Source organism: Leptodactylus fuscus, chromosome 9 (assembly GCF_031893055.1).
Source record: "Leptodactylus fuscus isolate aLepFus1 chromosome 9, aLepFus1.hap2, whole genome shotgun sequence".
Lineage (NCBI taxonomy): Eukaryota > Metazoa > Chordata > Amphibia > Anura > Leptodactylidae > Leptodactylus > Leptodactylus fuscus.
Window position 1 is genome coordinate 22,125,633 of NC_134273.1, and position 18,791 is coordinate 22,144,423.

General features: G+C 41.6%; 1 protein-coding gene across 4 annotated transcripts in view; it reads right to left on the minus strand.

Annotated features, from left to right (window-relative positions):
* The window catches only part of ASTN1 (astrotactin 1), a 316,888-nt gene that overhangs the window by 60,792 nt on the left and 237,305 nt on the right, over window positions 1-18,791 (minus strand). For 2 of the 4 annotated variants that reach the window (XM_075287093.1, XM_075287091.1), the window contains exons 6-12: window positions 13,451-13,558; window positions 11,685-11,834; window positions 10,806-10,973; window positions 10,153-10,237; window positions 9,796-9,870; window positions 7,345-7,482; window positions 6,775-6,925 (exon numbers count right to left, since the gene is read on the minus strand). In XM_075287093.1, coding sequence (XP_075143194.1) covers window positions 6,775-6,925; window positions 7,345-7,482; window positions 9,796-9,870; window positions 10,153-10,237; window positions 10,806-10,973; window positions 11,685-11,834; window positions 13,451-13,558 — 875 coding nt within the window. Of the gene's footprint in view, window positions 1-6,774; window positions 6,926-7,344; window positions 7,483-9,795; window positions 9,871-10,152; window positions 10,238-10,805; window positions 10,974-11,684; window positions 11,838-13,450; window positions 13,559-18,791 lie in introns of all 4 variants that reach the window. The other 2 variants (XM_075287092.1, XM_075287090.1) reach the window with 1 other exon arrangement.

Genomic DNA, 18,791 nt, shown 5'->3' on the forward strand with positions numbered 1-18,791 from the left:
TCTATCTGTCGTTTTCAGCAGTATAGTGCTCGCCCACATATAGCAATGGTTTCCCAGTTCTGTCTCCACTAGATTGCAATACTTCCTTGGCATGCCAGATCACCAGCAATTGGGGGTTCATGGAACCAACTAGGACACCAACCTACATGTATGCAAGATCTCCAGGCCCAGTTACAACATCTGTGAGCAAATATGCTGCAGGATACCATAAGGAACTTGTATATAAGAGCCTCCTTTCAATTGTATACCTTCTCCTTTTCTTCTACATGAATATAGGAACTTTCTATAATCTGGGACTTGTCAGAAACCTAACCTTATGGTGGACAGGTTATCATATAGGGATACTACATATATAAGAGGAAATTATGGTTGGGTTTCTGACAAGTCCCAGACCATAAAAAGTTCATGGTCAGATCCATTGGCAATTGATCAAGACAACAGACGTCACCACTAAGATGGTTAGAGAAAATTTTTAAAAATCTTCAAAATTGGTAAATTTTTAAATTTGCAAAAATATTTAGCTTTTAATTGTCTACAAGATTAAACATGGTTAAGTTAATGGGAAAAAATAAGATCGTAAATAATAGAGAAATATTGATAGAATATTTTGGGCCTTTATCATTACTGGTATATAATTTTCTCCAGCTGACATTTTCTTTTCACAATTTTCTCACATACTACTTAAGACATAAAGCTTTAAGCAAAGTAAAGTGTCACTTTTAATTAAGATATATTCTCTCATGGTTAGGTAAAAAAAATTAATTTAATACAAGAAGTACCTCAGAAAATGAAAACACCCAATTAAATAGTTGAAATATGAAATTTCTGTTTAAGGTAAGGCATCAACTGAAAATGAAATATTTTTAGAGATGAGCTAATCGATTCCAATGAATTCTGAATTTTTAGGATTCGTTTCTGGCTAAAGTAGTTATATGGCCGCCCACCATTTAACTCTATGTCATTGACCTAGTTTCGATGACTGAATGTAAACCAGCCAATGAACAAAGTAGGGCAATGACCATGAGTAATCCTACTGAGCAGACATGTAGCTTGCAGTTCCTGGGCCCCAATGTTACTATATGCTATCTATAGTACCAAGTGCCTTCTTATGTTGTAGGGAGGTCTTTGGGCGGGGACGTGACTTGAGGGGGTGCAGAGGGTGCACCGAGGCCCTGGAGCCTTAGGGAGCCTATAAGAACTGGCATCAGTATTGAGATTGTAGCTTCCATCTGGCCCATAAGCCAAGGAGACCCACAGATTATCCCTAACCACACTAAGGTGGATTAAACTTCTTAGCACCCATAACCATCACTATCCAGAATTTGCTGTAGGGATGAGGTAGGAGCCCCGGATGAAAGATTGTAACGGGGCCCACAAGTGTTTAGTTACACCAATGTTTGTATGAAAACGAATTGGCGGATTGATTTGTCTGAACCTGACATGAAACAAATTTAGAAAGTTTCGCCCATCTCTATTGTCTACACTTTGTTTCTAGACCAGTAAAAGTGGCAAGTTTTATTTCCTATCTTAGGCCCGGTTCACATCTACGTTCGGTGTACAGTTCAGGGAGTCCACTTGGGGACCCCCCGAATGATATATGGAATGCATTGACAAGCAGTGAGCAATGAAAACACATGGACCCCATAGGCTATAATGAGGTCCTTGTGTTTTCCGTGTGGTCTTCGCACATGTCATGCGGAGAGGAAAGTAGTTCATAAAGTACTTTTCTCTCCACATGACTTGTGCAGACACCACATGGCAAACACATGGACCCCATTATGGTCTATGGGGTCCGTGTGCTTTGAGTGCCCACTGCTTGTCAATGCATTTGATATTCCCCATGTGGACTCCCCGAACCGAATACCAAACGCAGATGTGAACCAAGCTCTAAACTTTTATGATAAATCCAAAGGATAGGCATTGGTTCCATCTCTGGGATGCTCACCTCTTGGGAGAATGAGGGTCAATAGCAGCTACCTCTCTATTGAAGTATTTGGAAATTGTGTAATTTTGCAATTGCCATTGAAATTTTGTGCAATTATGCAATTGACAAACCAGGGTCACGGTTATCTGGTTTACGTGACAATGGTGACCTATCAATTGAATTTTCCATAAATGTCAAGAGTTAATAACTCATATTTTTGTGCAATAACAAAAACTACACATTTTTTGGAGTTCGGTCAAAAACATTTCAAACAAAAAGTTGTGCTTTTCTATGGACAAAAGAAAGAAAACAAACAAGTAGAGGAACATATTTTAGAAGGAAGAGGAATGTGAGCTATTTCATATAATCCATTAGGCAATTCTAAAATGGTCTGACATTTCAGCCCTTGAAGAGGCCACTTACATAGTCAGACAGATTTATCGGGGACATGAGGTTATCTCAGTTCACCTTCAGTCATGAAAAAAAGTTGCGTTTTTTTTTCCCCACTCCAGCAGTTGGAGAGATCTGGTGATTATGATTCATCTAGGAACCACTACAGAGGTGGTCTGGATGTTTAATGTCTATTAAATCGTGTAATATCTACCATTGTACCCGATTACTCCCGGTGCATGCCTTATGACCCAGTTAACTGAACCAGATGACTGTGATGTATTAAAGCCATTAGAAACCACATATTGTGAAAGAGTTTGCAAATCTCCGAGTTCCTCGCCCCTCCAATGTCACACGGACGGCAGGAAATTGCTCAGACGTGGATTCCATGACCTCCTCCTGCGGAAACGAAGGGGTTAAAATGGCGACTTCTTAGGGCCGGAGCGAGGTCTATTATATTCCGACTGACTGGACCAATTCCCAGGATGCTTAGAGACAAGACTTTTAAATGTTATCATGACACATTTTTTTTCCGACTTCATTCAATTCAGAAGTACAGAAATGATTGTATACTGCCCTGCAATTACATTTGTGCTGTCCTTTTGCGCACTTTTATGCCTGCTACATGGCTCGAAACGTTACAGTTAACCGATCACTGCTAGCGAGAAGAAAGGAAATTATTTTGTAGCCGCTGTAGCTTGTAAAAAATACATTTCATTACATTGTTAAATTTTTTTGGCTGGAACATGCAGTGGCATGGTTCACTTATTTATACTGTTTTTCATCTTCATCCTGATCCCCATAGCTCAGAGCTCTTGCGGCAGTGGGGTCCTGGTTCCAAGTCAACCATGGGTAAAAAAGTGCAGGGTGCTTATAGGTTCTTCTTGTGTTTGCGTGACTTTATCCGATGCTACAAAATTGATGGTTAATTGATGGGCTGTGAAATCGGCCATAGTGTAGGTCTAAGGTAGGGACATAGATAGTGAGCCTGTGGGGAATGGGACTGATGGAAATGTGGTAATATAAGCAATAGAAAAAATATATATTCCTAAACTTTCTGGAAGGCACCTCCATCAAAATCCAAGTAGAAGATGAAGTTTTTGTTGTTTTCCCACCAGTCTCTGTTTCCGTTCAGGGATTCTGTCCCCCATTCTACTTGCAACCAGAATTTTTGTCTCCGCAAAACACCCATGCACCCATGGACCCCCATGCAAATGAAGATATCTGCAATCATGATGTATGTCCCGCCTTCCGCCGTTAAACAGGAAACAGCATTGGCATTAGTCGGATGTAAGATGCCACGAAGTGCAGAGTTGTTTCTAGAAAGGGGTAATTGTGGGGTACCACAGAAATGATCCATCCTTAAGGAACATGGAAAGCGAACTGAATTACCCAAAATTGACAGTGGCCTTTGTGATTACGAAGTGGAAGGTGATCGGTGATTGTCGGAATGTGCCCCGAGTCGGCAGACCCCCGAAGCTGGAAGATAGAGACCAACAAGTGCTGGCCAGAGAGACCGCACCCAACCAATGGCTCACATACACCAGGAATGTCACCAGGCATCCGGGAGTATTGTGTCCATCAATACCATCCGTAAGGAAGCATCTGATGGAGTCTACCAACTATTGAATAGGAATAAATGTAGTTTTTCTATTCTACCGCACGTGTCCAAATACATATTGGTAGACAGTGTATTACAAGGATAGGCAAGTTTTCGATCTTGGTACTCTATTTATCACAGAGAAGTCAATAGTCTGAATATGGATCTCTAGTTCAGATTTTTTTATACAAGAAAAAATGTAATCTGTAATAAACCCACTTGTTAAAAAGACGTCCATGAAGCGAGCTTTCTCTGATCTCTATTGAGCCGTTTGTTAAGACCTAAGGCAAGGACGTCAATCCACTCATGTTTTCAGCACTTCAGATGTATTAACTCACAACTGATATCTATATTCCAAACCCATATATACTACTCTCTGATGGCTGCGCCTCCGCCTTTGGACACCCTTTTATTGCTGGCTTACTAACATTAACCCACGTGAAAAGATAATCTACTCTCTAAATCAGAGCTTTGTGCCACCCGAATTTGCCATTACTCATTGGTTGGTGAGGCGTAGGTCCCTGTCTCTGACGGGCATCGGCAGAGACTGCAGTGATGCTGCAAACCCTGTAACATGTAGGTGTTATGCATATGTTTGATTGCTGGTGTGCCCCAAGCATTGCTAGGGATTGACAGCTAAGGCCTCAGTAGGAAAATTCGAGAAGCCCTTATTTAGGGTTGTCATCACCACCCGATGCAACGATTGGGTTTGCTCACCGAGCATCCAACATTCACATCCATCAATACAGAGGCCTTAACAAGAGCCCGGGGAGCAAGCGATGAGTACAATGTTCTTTATTACTGTTATTATACCTCTGGGCTCCTTTCTTTGCTCCAGTGCTGGCTGATCCTGGAGCAGAGAGAAGGAGCAAAATTTGGGGAGTTAAGAGAAGTGAATGAAGTCCAAACCTGCTGCCTTCTCCAACATTATAAAGCGGACCATTATATTGCAATGGGAGATTTTTCTTTCTTTCATGTTACTCAGTCCACAAAGAAACTATTTTATTTAGTTACCCTTAAAATGCAAGTACCCTTTCCAAATATAGCACCTATATAGTAACTGGTTTTCACCAATGATGAGATCTGAAGACATTGCAGGGCTGCAACATACTTCCTATCTCAACAATATGGTTGTTGATTCACAATTCTGGTCTATCCACATGCTCCTTGCAGGGAATGGGAATCCTGCAGACTCCTATTACCCTTTAAGTTTACCTATGGATTGAGAAGTGCGAGAACACGAAAACAACATCCATATGGGTATTAAAGTAGAAGTCCAAGATTAAAAGCAATGTTCAGTTATTCTTTTTCAGAGACAGTGGTCCAAAGGGTCAAGCAAAGAAGGAGGCAGGAGGTGCACTGGTCCAAGTCAATTTCTTTTATTCAACACACAACGTGTTTCTGGTTAACGACACCCTTTATCAAGTGTGTACAAGTGTGGTGTTTAACACGAAATGCGTTGTGTGTTGAATAAAAGAAATTGACTTGGACCAGCGCGTCTCCTGCCTCCTTCTTTGCTTGCCCTTTGGATGTTCCAGATGTCAGTACTGGTTATTTGGCGTTACAGAGGTTTGGATGCTGCTACTGGGGTCCATCCCCTCTGATAGGTCCCTCACTCACTTTGAAGGTCCTCCACTACATGTTTACATAGTGGTTGTGAGCTATTGTCACAACCACAGAAGGTGAGCCTTTAATTTACTCCAGCACTCATATGTTTTTATCCATCACAGTATCACATTATTAGTAGAGATGAGTGAGTAGTATTCGATCGAGTAGGTATCCGATCGAATACTACGGTATTCGAAATACTCGTACTCAATCGAGTACCACTCGCTATTCGAATGGAAACGTTCGATGCAGAATCAGCATTGATTGGCCGAATGCTATACAGTCGGCCAATCAATGCTGGTTCTTCTCCTACCTTTAGAAGTCTTCTCCACGCAGCTTCCCCGCGGCGTCTTCCGGCTCTGAATTCACTCTGCCAGGCATCGGGCCTGGGCAGAGCCGACTGCGCATGTCTGCTTGTAGTGTGGACATGTGCAGTCAGCTCTGCCCAGGCCCGATGCCTGGCAGAGTGAATTCAGAGCTGGAAGATGCAGCAAGGGATGCTGCACGTAGAAGACTTCTCGGAGGATCCAGCCCGACCCTCACTCGTGGACTTGGTAAGTATAATTTGATCGAACGTTGCCTACCCCTGAAACAAGCATTTTCCCCCCATAGACTATAATAGGGTTTGATATTCGATTCGAGTAGTCGAATATTGAGGGGCTACTCGAAACGAATATCGAATCTCAAACATTTTACTGTTCGTTCATCTCTAATTATTAGCACTTGGCGCTGTGCACTATTTTCTCTTCTTGGTATATACTAAAGGTAGTGTCCTATAACCATGACTTATTACCTATCTATAGTGTCTGGAACCACACCACCGATCATTAGAATTGGAGGATATGTCCCCATTTGAATGGAGTGTAGAATATGCATAATATCCATCCATTTAAGATCTAAGGGACAGACAAAGAATCTTAACTTCATTCACTCTGTTCTCATCATCGGTGGGGGTCACAGACAATTCAGAAAGGTGAAGAAGGTAATTGCTGAACAAACACTTCAAAAACTACAGAAACTTTTGGGGCTACTTTCAACAAAAGTCTACTTTATGAGTGTACTTATAGTTCTCTGCTGGCTTTTACAATGAAGACGTTTGAGCAGCCTGCAATGTAGGAGAATTAATAAAAGCTGAAGAATCCCTTCTTCTTAAAGGTGTCCATTACTTTCAAGCGAACAACATGTTACTTGCCCAGAACATTAAAATTCAATAGACTTTAGGTTAATGCATCCTAAAAGCAACCAAACTCACCACACAGCCACTGGAATCCAACTTGCGGTCAGAAACACATCGGAAGTTCTTGCTACAGCCTCCATTCCCTTTGGAGCAATCCCGAACTGGTCCAAAGGAGTCTAGCAGAATCTCAAGGTTATCAAATGAGGAGGAGGTCATAAGCTCCTCTCTGTGGGCAAAGCAAACAATAGGAAAGGAGGCAGGGAGTAGGATGATAGATAGGAAGAGACAGGGAGGAAATCCATCAAATCAAGGAAAGCTAGAAAAAAAGGCTGCATATCAGTGCAAAGGGGCAAGAGGGAGGTCAGGGCAAGGGGGAAATAGATTAAGAAAAAAAGGGAAGGATTGAGACAGAGGCAAAAAAGTGAGAGATGTGTTGGTGAGAACATACAAATCATCGGGCACATAGGCTGCCGCTGTAAGATTGTAACTGTTCATGAGAGCGAGCTGTAAGGCATGCATTCATATATCTAATCATTACTTCCCAGCACAGCATGTCCCTGATACAAGCGGGCACATTAATCAGAGCGCAGGGCGAGGGGCTGCGCAGTGACACTACCGCTCCCCTGTGTACCCCCGCGCACTCACCTGACCTCAACAGCATCCTCCATAACACTCATGTCTGTTTTACACTTGGCTGATGGATTAATGGCCAGTTCAGCAGGGGGTATGACAAAGCTCTTGCTGAGCGGAAGCCACATACCTTCTCCCAGGGTATAAGTAAATCTGGGTTAAGAAAAACGTGAATCTGGGTTAAAAATGCATACCGGTAGAGCAGACTTTATGGTAGCATGTGACACCATTAACTATTTCGCAACAGTTTATATAGAAATAACCATTGAACTATTAATATGTGATTGGTGAGGATCAGCAGCAGCGACACTCGGGCGAGCAGCACCTCCACCTCATAGGTCAGCGACATCATTTGTCCAAGAGCATTCACTTTATCTGCAATATTCACCTATAAAAGCAGCAATGATTCTTTCCACATAGGAATCGGTGAGACAAAAGCCTCTATAAAATTCACGGTATATAGAGGTATAGTATGAGCCTATCATTTTATGGATACCTATAATACAGACTTGTACTATGGCGGTGTAGATTATTTAGTACCTACATAAAAAGATGCATCTTAAAAGAACCTTTCGCGTCCTCTACAATGTTGTGACATATTATATACTGCTGCAAAGCTGACGGTGAACGGAAGTCAGAGCACTATTGGTTTTGCAAGTGTGTGCCCGGTGCCAGAGATATTGAAATGGTTATGGCTACCATGTTTGGGGATATAAGGTATTGCCAGAGCTGTCTGTCTCTCCATGTTCAGTATGCAGACTTTGCTTGGCTGAGAGTGCATGTGTATGAGGGTGTCAGGCAAAATACAATGATTTGGCTAAAGCGTATGGTTTGGGGATAGGCCAAAATTATCATAATGGTGGGGGGCTGACAGCTGACCCCTGTATAGATCAGCTGTTCAGGGCCACTTCCAATGAATTAATCACACCAGCAGTTGACTCCATGCCCTGTGTAGTGGCCAGGTGCCATCATTGCAGCTGAGCTCCCATTGACTTCATTGAGAACAGAGCTGTAATATGGCACCCAGCCATTATACATAGACTGGCCATACAACTATACAACTGCTTCAGGCTTCGGGCTGTGCATAGTCCAAGTGTATCAGAAGTGGCCCCGAACAACTGTCTAGCTATTGCCCCCCACTAATCATATCTATGTAGCCTGTCCTAAGAATAGACCATAAGTAAATAAAAAAACTCTTTAGGCCAAGGCCCCATGGGACATCCACAGCTAAAAACCGCTTTAAACAGAAAGTACGCACAGTTTTCCTCCACTGACTTTCTGTTACAATTATATCTATGGGGAAACTGCCGGCATTTCCGTAGATATAATGATGCAATTTCCAAAACTGCGCTAATTTTGGAAACCGCGATGTGCCCGTACCGCGGTTTTTATACCAAAGTGGGCATGGGATTCGTTAGAATCCCATTCACTTTGCTCTTACTGTAAAACGCCACAATTTTTCCACCGTGGGCAAATCGCAGCGTTTCCGTCCCGTGGGGCCCCGGCCTTAAGTAGCAAAATGAAAAAGCAAACATTCAGAGAACGAAACGTGAAATACACATTGCCGTTCTTCACATACTGTATAGGATTTTATAAAACTGTATGAAAAATTGACCGCAAATCAATCTCAGAAAAAAATCCCCTAGAACAAGCACAAACAATAGAGTATAATCCTCAGAAATTGTGCAATATGTTGTGACATGATAAGATTTATTGAGGAGAACCCTGGACCTTGAGGTCACGACTGTTATGCTAGTCCTTGGTGTCTGTCAGACTGTGAGACATTACAAATGAAGATGATGGAGGATATGACGGTGAGAGACGCTCCTCAGTCACTTGATAGAAGATGCTGGAAGCTGTCAAGGTCATAGGCTGAGTCTACAACGATAACGCCAACTGGTGTAACATCGGCAGATACCGTATATAGGATATGTATATGCATACGTATATGCACGATACAGTAAAGGAGAGGCGCTGCCCCTAGCCCCTATTAATAATTCAGTAATCTTCTACACAAAATCCAGAATATAAGAAGTGATTGGACCCCAAGGGCCATAATACCTATGGCTGTTTACTTTTGCATTATTTTTCATAGATATCCTGGCAAATGATCTTTAGTTTACTTAAAGGGAATTTTCACATTGACATAGTGTATGATCTGTAGGCAGTGTGTTATAGATCAGAAGCAAATGAGCAGATCGGGATACAATGTAACATATTTTATTCTCAAAAATCTCTGCTCTTGCTATTCTTAGGAGTCCAGTGGGCAGTGGTCCTTGTAGGACCGCCCACTGGACTCCAAACTATAGAAAGTGCAGATATTTAAGGAATTAAAATACATATTATACTTAATTTTTCCCCTCTAAAGTATATATCAATCTGCTCCGCTCCTCCCACTGTAGCGTACTGCCTACAGATAGGGCTGCATGTACAAAATGACAGGATACCACTAAATATCTTACATACCTGAATATCTTGTCTGCTGGCTGCTCCCCTAAAACCAGATCGAAACCTCTTTGGAACATGGTGTAGGGCCAAGGGCTGCATGAAAAGTCAATGAAAATACACTTTAAGCAAAAATAACAGTCAAATGATTGTATGGGAGTTGGAAAACATGGCCGCTTTCGTTAAAATTGTTGTCCATTGGCTGGTATTCTATGTCCATTCTATGTATATCCAGACTCTTTCCTAGCACTGTCCTAGTTCATACAGACATAGAAATACCCCAATCAGATTAATATCACAATCTCATCAGAAAATAGAACAGAGGAAACACATCAAAGAAATTTAAAAATGGCAGGAATTTTGGATTTTGGTACGTACCCTTGGTTAGTTCCCCACTCATTCCGTATACACAGGTGCTTGTGTACTGGATCCCTCATATAACCTTCATGACACAAACACTCCCCTAGAAGCAGAAACAAGAAGCTTGGTCTCATATACTCATCATGATCTCTAATGTGCTAAGTTTCTTGAGACTATGGGAAGAATATGCAAATCTGTCTTCCATGATGTAATTAGGAAGTCAGGTGCCTCAGTGTTGTAAACCAATAGAGGGCGCTCACTGGAATGTGCAAGCCTGTCTTCCGTTATGTAATTAGGAAGTCAGAATCTCAGTGAAAATAGCCCAATAAAGGCTGCTCCCTTTAACATCATGCCTAATCATTCCTAATTACATCAGGGAAGACAGGCTCGCACATTCCAGTGAGCGCGCTCTATTGGTTTGCAACACTGAGGCACCTGACTTCCTAATTATATCATGGAAGACAGATTTGCATATTCTTCCCATAGTCCCTTGCAAAGTGGAGTGCTAAAGGCTTAATAAGTCTCCACACACCTATATGGTGGTCTCTCCCAAGGAGTGACGATACCCCCCTTACTAAGTTTCAAGAATGATTACAAAAATTGTAGGTCACTAAAATTTTTTCTAAAATTTTACAACAATCCCTACAAATGGCAAGCCAAAGATATATTACCTGTCTCTGGGTCACATAAATGCTCACAAGGGTCCAAAATTCTTTTCGCACAAAGGTCTAGGGCCCAGGGACCACTGGAGTTCATTTGGGAGAAAAGGACGACCTGTGCTGGGTTCAGCCAATCGCTGGCGTCTAACTGGCTGCCCTCCAGGAGGATGAAGCGGCTTCCTAGATGTAAGGGAATAGCATATCAGTATATTGTATTACACAAGACTCACAATTATCATATATAACCATAGTGGGGGAGATTTAGGAAGATTGGCATTGTTGGTGTCCTTGTTGGTGTCATTGGTGTCCTTGCTGGTGTCATTGTTGGTGTCCTCGCCATATTCCTTTTTAGGAAAGTAGTGAGGATAGTCTAAAAGGTATGATACATCTTCTCCTATGCGTATACAGTATGTCATGTAACTTAATTTACATCAACAATTTCCCAACCAAAGGGACTCACACAACAGCTTGGAAATGTACCGTATGTATGGGAGGAAACCAAAGTAACCTAAGGGAAACCCATGCAATCATAGGGCGAGCACACAAACTATATGCACATGTGGTCCTCAGTCAGATTCAACACCAGGAACCTAGAACTTCAAGGAAATAGGCACTATTGGCACAACCACTGGACCGCCATTTTGTTCCTATACGAATGATGGGTATAGATCTCACAGCTAGTATTATAATTATGGCTAGGATCAATTATCCAAGAATCCTTTAGACATTTGAAATTGCGAAAAATGTCAACAATTTTACAAAATTTCTCTAATAGTGCATTATAAATGTAATACGATTTACAAGACACATTATCAGTATGTTCTATAAAGGGGTTTTCCAGCTCAAAATTGAACTTTGCAAGAATAGCTTTTCCTTGGTGCATATCCTTACCATCAGCAATAAGGTGCTCTGGTACATGGAGCGTGATCCTCACTATCAAAGGGCAGCTGATATGGGATGAACATACCAAGCCGACAATACAGCTGGTGATACCTAGAAGGGTCAGAGTCATCTTGTTGACTGGACTGCGGGGTGATCCAACTGCTGAAATAAGAGGAAATATAATGTTAATATGGACAACGACCCAACAGCTCAAAGAAGGTGGACTATGTATATGTATATACAGTGCACTCTAGATATACAAGATGATTCCACCAGGATGAGTTCCCATATGGGATCTACTTTTTACAATGTATGAAATAGGTGATCACTAGATGAATAAGAGCTACATGGGGCTCAAAGAAGTTTTTTTCATGACAGTTTATTAAATTCTCTGCTTCCACCATAACAATGGACCCTCACCCAGTTACAACTTAGACCCCAAGACTCTTAAATAGGCACTTAAAGGGAGTCTGTCATCAGACCCAACATATCAACCCAGCCCTGGATATAGATAGGTGAAGGTCACCTGAGCCCACCCATCTTTACAACCAATCATTGGGGTAGATGAATTACACCAGACACGATGCAGAAATGCAGCTAAAACACTCGTGGGAGGAAAACACATTTGTAAATGCATTTTTTCCAATACAATTTTTCTATTTTTCACAGCACTTCTGCAGTAAAATCTCATTTACTTTGCTAGAACAGTAAAACATCACTTTTTTTCTCGTGCTGCAATGCTGCGAAGAGCAGAAACACTGAGTTTCCGCAACGGGTGGTCCTAGCCTAGTTTTCCATATAACATGAACATCATGGAGGAGACCTACAGCTCCAACAACAGATGAAAAACAATTCTGACTTTATTATTGAAAAAATGCAAATAACACAGAGAGCATAAAAGCACCGAACCTGGCAATTCACCAGTAAATATGTGTCTATTATTTTTCTTGGTAAATTGCTGTATTTGCTGTTTTTAATTGTTTTTATGTTCTCTGTATTATTGTATTTGCAGCGTCCCCGCGGCATCTTCTGGCTCTGAATTCACTCTGCCAGGCATCGGGCCTGGGCAGAGCCGACTGCGCATGCCCGCACTACAAGCGGACATGCGCAGTCGGCTCGGCTCTGCCCAGCCAGATGCCTGGCAGAGTGAATGAAGAGCCAGAAGACGCCGCGGGGAAGCTGCACGGAGAAGACTTCTAAAAGTAGGAGAAGAACCAGCGTTGATTGGCCGACTGTATAGCATTCAGCCAATCAATGCTGGTTCTGCATCGAACTTTTACATTCGAACAGCGAGTGGTAATCGATCGAGTACGAGTATTTCGAATACCGTAGTATTCGAACGAATACCTACTCGATCGAGTACTACTCACTCATCTGTACTCTCTATTATGCAGATATATTTCTGCTTTCAGGAACTCTTCTCTATCTCCATCTCTCCTCTCCATTGACTTCTCCATTGACAGTACTGATCAAAGGTACTGATCAAAGGCAGGAGAAGGCAAATGAATGAAGAAACGGGCACAGCATACTACAAAGTTTATCTTACTTATACTTTAAATTTTAAGGTTTTACTAAAAGTATCAAGATTGAGATGGAACAGACGATAACCATGCACAGCTGTGTGTCTATATATAAGATCTCAGGTCTTCCAGGGATCAATACTTATGTGACGGTATAATTATAGAGGATGCAGAGGATACTGTTCCACTTAGTCCGTAGTGTCTAAAAGGGTCCAAAAGATCATTGCATAGAATCCATAGCGTAATGTCACTGACCTCGGCTCCGTCTCCGGCTGCGAGAAGGGTCTGTATAGAAGGTTAGCTGCGTTTCACTATCCATCTCCCCTCCACAGTCTCCTTCGGGGTTCAGAAAGGCTGAGCCTGCTGTAAGATATAAGTCAGCGTCTTTTGATAAGTAAAATTAAAATAGGACAGCACAGGGAGGGAGAGCGTAGGATCAATGAAATAATCTGATGAAATATAAATAAACTCTCACAAACATATTCCACCGCTCGAGGGGCCAGCAACAAATTGCAAAACGACATACTTCCAAAGCCGCTGGCAGTCAAGAGATTAAAAGGAGCACAAAAGAATATGTCAAGAAATCTTAAGGAGCCGGTAGCATTTGTCTCTTCATTTCCTGTCCGGTACTGCATCTGATTTACCGTTTGGGGTCACTCTCGGATGGTGACCCGCAGGCGATTGGACAATAGCCATTGGCTACCTGTTGAAATGTTACGGTAGAAATCGCTTTTATTAACACTTCCAGATTTTCCATCTTAATTATTCACAACTCAAGGGCACCAGAAGGACAACGCACCGCCGCCGTCGCAATCACTGGACTCAATTGCTGTTGCCTTGAAACTACAAAGAACCTCTTAATCTAGGATAAATTGCCGAGTAATTTAGCTAAACATGTATTGTTCCAGCAGAAAGGAACATATCGCTAATTTCAGAGAGTGGCAAATTATAGTCATAATAACAAACAGATCAAGGAGCCATTTACAGTATTTTCTAGCCCAGGGTAATACAGAGAGTCAACATTGACAGTCGTGAACGGAGGCGAGATTTGAACTCATAGGCCTGGTGAAAGCTACTGTAGGGTCTGTCCGATTGTATTGGCTTGCAATAACAATGTATACTTATCTAAATATTTTAAAATTAAGACAACCCTTTAAAAATAGCCGTCATTATGTCTGGCTTTACAAACCCGAAACAAACCCGATTTGTCATTATTATACTCCTTACAGTGAGTGTGGTGAGGCAACAATATAAAATATTCACAATTTTCAATTCATTTGCCATAAAAAGGTCATATGTCCCAGGATCGTCCCAATGGGACCAACCCATTTAGAAAGACTAATATTCAGTCTTTCTTAACATAGCCCCGTTAACGGGGTTGTCTAATGTTAGATATTGTTTGTATGATGGAAAGGTCTACATTTTCCAATACAATACTGAAGGTATATTGTAGAAATTTTCATTATACAAACATCCTCGCATCCCACATGGAGCTTTCAAACCAAATCCATGGAACATAGAAAACTGTAGGACTGGAACCTCAAGAGTTTCGTGGTACTACCAATAAATTTACTGTATTGAAAAGCCATAAAGTGGAGATCAAATATTCATGGAAACTCAGACTTCGCGTTTGTGGTATCTTAAGTGTTTCAAGTCTGAACGACCCTTGGGGTATGTTCACATGGAGTTTTTTGGAGTAGAATTAAGGCGGAATCCGGTTCAAAATCTGCTGCCAAAAACATCTCCCATTGACTTTAATGGAAGCCACTCACTTCTTTTTTTTCACTAGCTAGTAGCAGAAAAAAGAAGCGAGCTTCCCTATCTTGCCACAGATTCTGCAGCTGACTCAGCTATGGTGTCCATGGTGCAACGTTCCCTCCCGATTCATTCGGGCCTAATTCGGAGCCGAATGCCGTGACGGGATGCCTATGCATTGCAAATTCCACCATGTGAACATACCCTTAGATGTAGATGGAATTCAGACCCGCTTAAGATACCATGAACGCCCAATCTCAGGACTAGGGTTGAGTGATCGGGTCGGGAAAGACTGGATCCCGATCGAGCAAATTTCACGATCACGATCGGGATCGGCTGGAAAATTATTGAAAATCTGGTTTTAAAAACGATCCTGAAATCTCAAGATCGGCTCAACCCTACTCCATAAACATTAAGCAACTAGGGTTGAGCGATCGAAATCGGGAAAGATTGGGTTCAGCTGGAAATTGATTGAAATTAGATTTAAAAAACAATCTTGAAATCTCAAGATCGGCTCAACCCCACTCAGGACTTGTTTGGGGATTCCGTCCATAAATCCGCTTGAAAAATGCAGAGAGAAAAGTCATTCTGGAAACCCTGGAGACCCCATTATAGCCTATGGGGTCTGCAGATTTCCGCGGGTTACCGTTTTTTAAGCAGATTGTGTTTCCATTTTTTAGAATGAATATTTGGTCCAATTTTATGGGTTTTTCTATTTGCATCCACTAAAGAAGATTTATTTACAGTGCCACTTAATTCTTGAGTGCCAGTCCATCAGCTTTTCCTATGTACCATGGATCTTTTCCGGAACAGATCCCAAGCAAATCCTGATGGATCCTATTGACTTGTCATGGGCTCTGTCAAGGCTCCATTGTGATGACAGCAAACTATATAACTCTGAACTAAGTATAAAAAGTACCAGAACGGGACATAAATACCACTAATCTGAACAGAGCCTTAAATGACCAATTACTGTCCAGGGGACTCAGATGATTGATTGAAAAGAAAAGGTTAAGTAAAAGTAAAGCCGAGAATATTGCATTAATGTAAGCACAAAATTATGCGCGGGATATAGGGGCGAAGTGATTTAGTAATGGTACAGGTTGAGCAGGGTTTTTTTCAGCAGGACATGAGAAGATTTAATTAGATTTTTAATATGTCCACTAATATGCCAGAACATCGGCATTGAACAGTGGGGGGATGGAGACATTGTGGTGTGGTCAATGGCTATAGAAAATCTGCAAAGGAAGATGGCGGGAAAATGATTAATTCAGTTTGGGCGAGATTTAATTTGAGATAATTGGAAGACTTCCAGGAAGAGATGGATTTAAGGCAATTTGCAATAAAATAAGAAGATATGATGCAAGTGGAAATATACATTAATGTATCATCAGCATATAGATGGTGATTTAAACGGTAGGACTTGATTAGTTTGCCTAGGGAGTATATAGAGAGCAGGAGGGGGCCAAGGACATAACTTAGATATCATCTGAATGATAGATGGAGGAGGCAGAGACATTTTATACTCCATACAAAAAAAGTAAAGGCAATATAGGAAGTAGTGTAATGTCAAAGAGACTAGAAAAAGTCAAAAAAAGTCAACATACTAGTGAGCAAAAGTTCAGCTTAGCTTTGGTTCACATCTGCGTCGGTAATCTGTTCAGGGGGAATCCACATGGGGAACGCATTGGCAAGCGGTTAGCAGTGAAAGCACACGGACCCCTTAGACTATAATGATGAATATGAAGCATTAATACTGTATATTGAGCAATCCTATGGGACACTATATATCTATAGGAAATAACTGAAGCCTGTCCTGACCTTTGCAACCTGAAAACTGAGCAATGACGGCATGAGCCATACCTGTACCAGGCAACACAGGTAGTATTTTAATGACCACCTGCCATGATTTTGGCTTATGCCAGCAGTGCCCATGAACAGCTTTTCAGATTGATAGCATTCAAAAAATTTGAGGGAATATTGAATTTTTCAGTGTTTGCATGGAGTGACACCTGAAATATCCACAGCGATGACTGTAATAGAACCGATCTATAGATAAAATCTAATTATTTATGAGGTTCTTCACCTCTGATCATCCTTAAAGGAATTGGCCCACAAATAACATCATGATAAATTCATGATCTCTGGAGTTCTGACCACTGGGACCTTCACTGATCACAAGAATAGGAGTCTCGTTCAAAGAAGACCTCTCACCACCTCCACCAACTCCAGCTCTTTTCAGCCTTCAATAATCCACTAATTCTGGCATTGTTTTTCTAGACTGTAACACTTCTGGGAAATAATTTAGTTAGTTTTAATATCCAAAACAGTAATTAGGGTCTTTACTGTCCTGTGGGTGGTCCTAAACTGGAGACGATGCCTCAGGACCGCCCACCTGACAGTATAGAGCCTAATTAGCATATTGGGTGCTGAACTTAATAGCAGCAATTGCTCAGGAATGGTAAGGGCTGGAGAAAATATTCCAACGATGCTAGAATCAGTGCAAAGAGTTGGAGTTAGTGAAAGTGGAGAAAGGTTCTTGTTAAATGGAGTCGTTGTCACACATGGGCACTGCCACCCCATTCAAAGTCTATGGGAATCCCAGACATAATCGAGTGCAATACTCAGCATGCAATTGTGACAGTGCCCCTATTTAACCAGGACAGGAACCCCTATGGGAACCCCTATGGGAACCCCAATGTTTATCCATTTATTACCTACTTTATGCCTCGTTGCCAAATGTTGTTCATGACCAAACTCTTTAATGTTTTGTTAATAATAATCAATCCAATAATCTCTTTCTACCTTGGACTTCTGGAGTAACTGATCCAATTTACTACTTCTTTGTTAAGAACAGTACTAGTCTACCAATAAACATAAAAGCGAACAAAACACAAAGTCCTAGATTCAAAGTCCAGACTACAAAGACTTGTATATAGATTCCACCCAAGGTTCATAGCAAATCCGTACGGACGCAACCATTTGATCAACACGCGAAGAACTTCAAATAAAGGTTTTAAAAAAACATATATTGGATAGACTGAGTGTATTACCCCGTAGGGCTCATGTGCATGGCCATACTAAGGATTCATGTTATATGGATCGGTAAGATGGCGCCGAATGACTGGGGGCTCATACAATGGATTTTCACATGAAATACATGATAATGATACGTTCTATGTTCCAATTACTTTACGGTGTAGCGGCATAAAGAGATATAACTCTATATACCTACCGAGAACAGCTGATTGCTAGTGATACCAAGTGTTAGAGCCAGTGGTGTAAGTAAAGTCTTGTGGGCCCCAGTGCAATATTTTGTCTGGGGTCCACCACATCATCTTGATAGTGAAGGTTACAGGTGCTAAGGAGTTTAATCCACCTTAGTGTGGTTAGGGTAATCTGTGGGTCTCCTTGGCTTATGGGTCACATGGAAGCTGCAATCTCAATACTGATGCCAGTGCTTATGGGCCCCATTGCGGCTACACCTTCTGCACCCTCTCAAGTTACTCCTCTGGTTGGACCCCCACCAATTTGATATTGATGACCTATGTTTAGAGAAGCTCCACGACTTAGGACTATTACTTTGGACCCTGGCATGGATTTTACGTTGGGACCCTTGACTACACTTTATACTTCTGAAGAAGTTGGTTTGCCGAAATACCACACCATTGATCCCACAAAAATGCCCAACTTAAACTCCCTATGAGGAACACAATATTGTAGCAATCCCACACTAAGTAACATGTAACGGCAGAAACCTTGCATGTATTAATCCACATTGCAGTGATTGGAACAAGCAAGTTATACAGCAAGATCACCTAAGAGCGCCAGCTTCACCTAT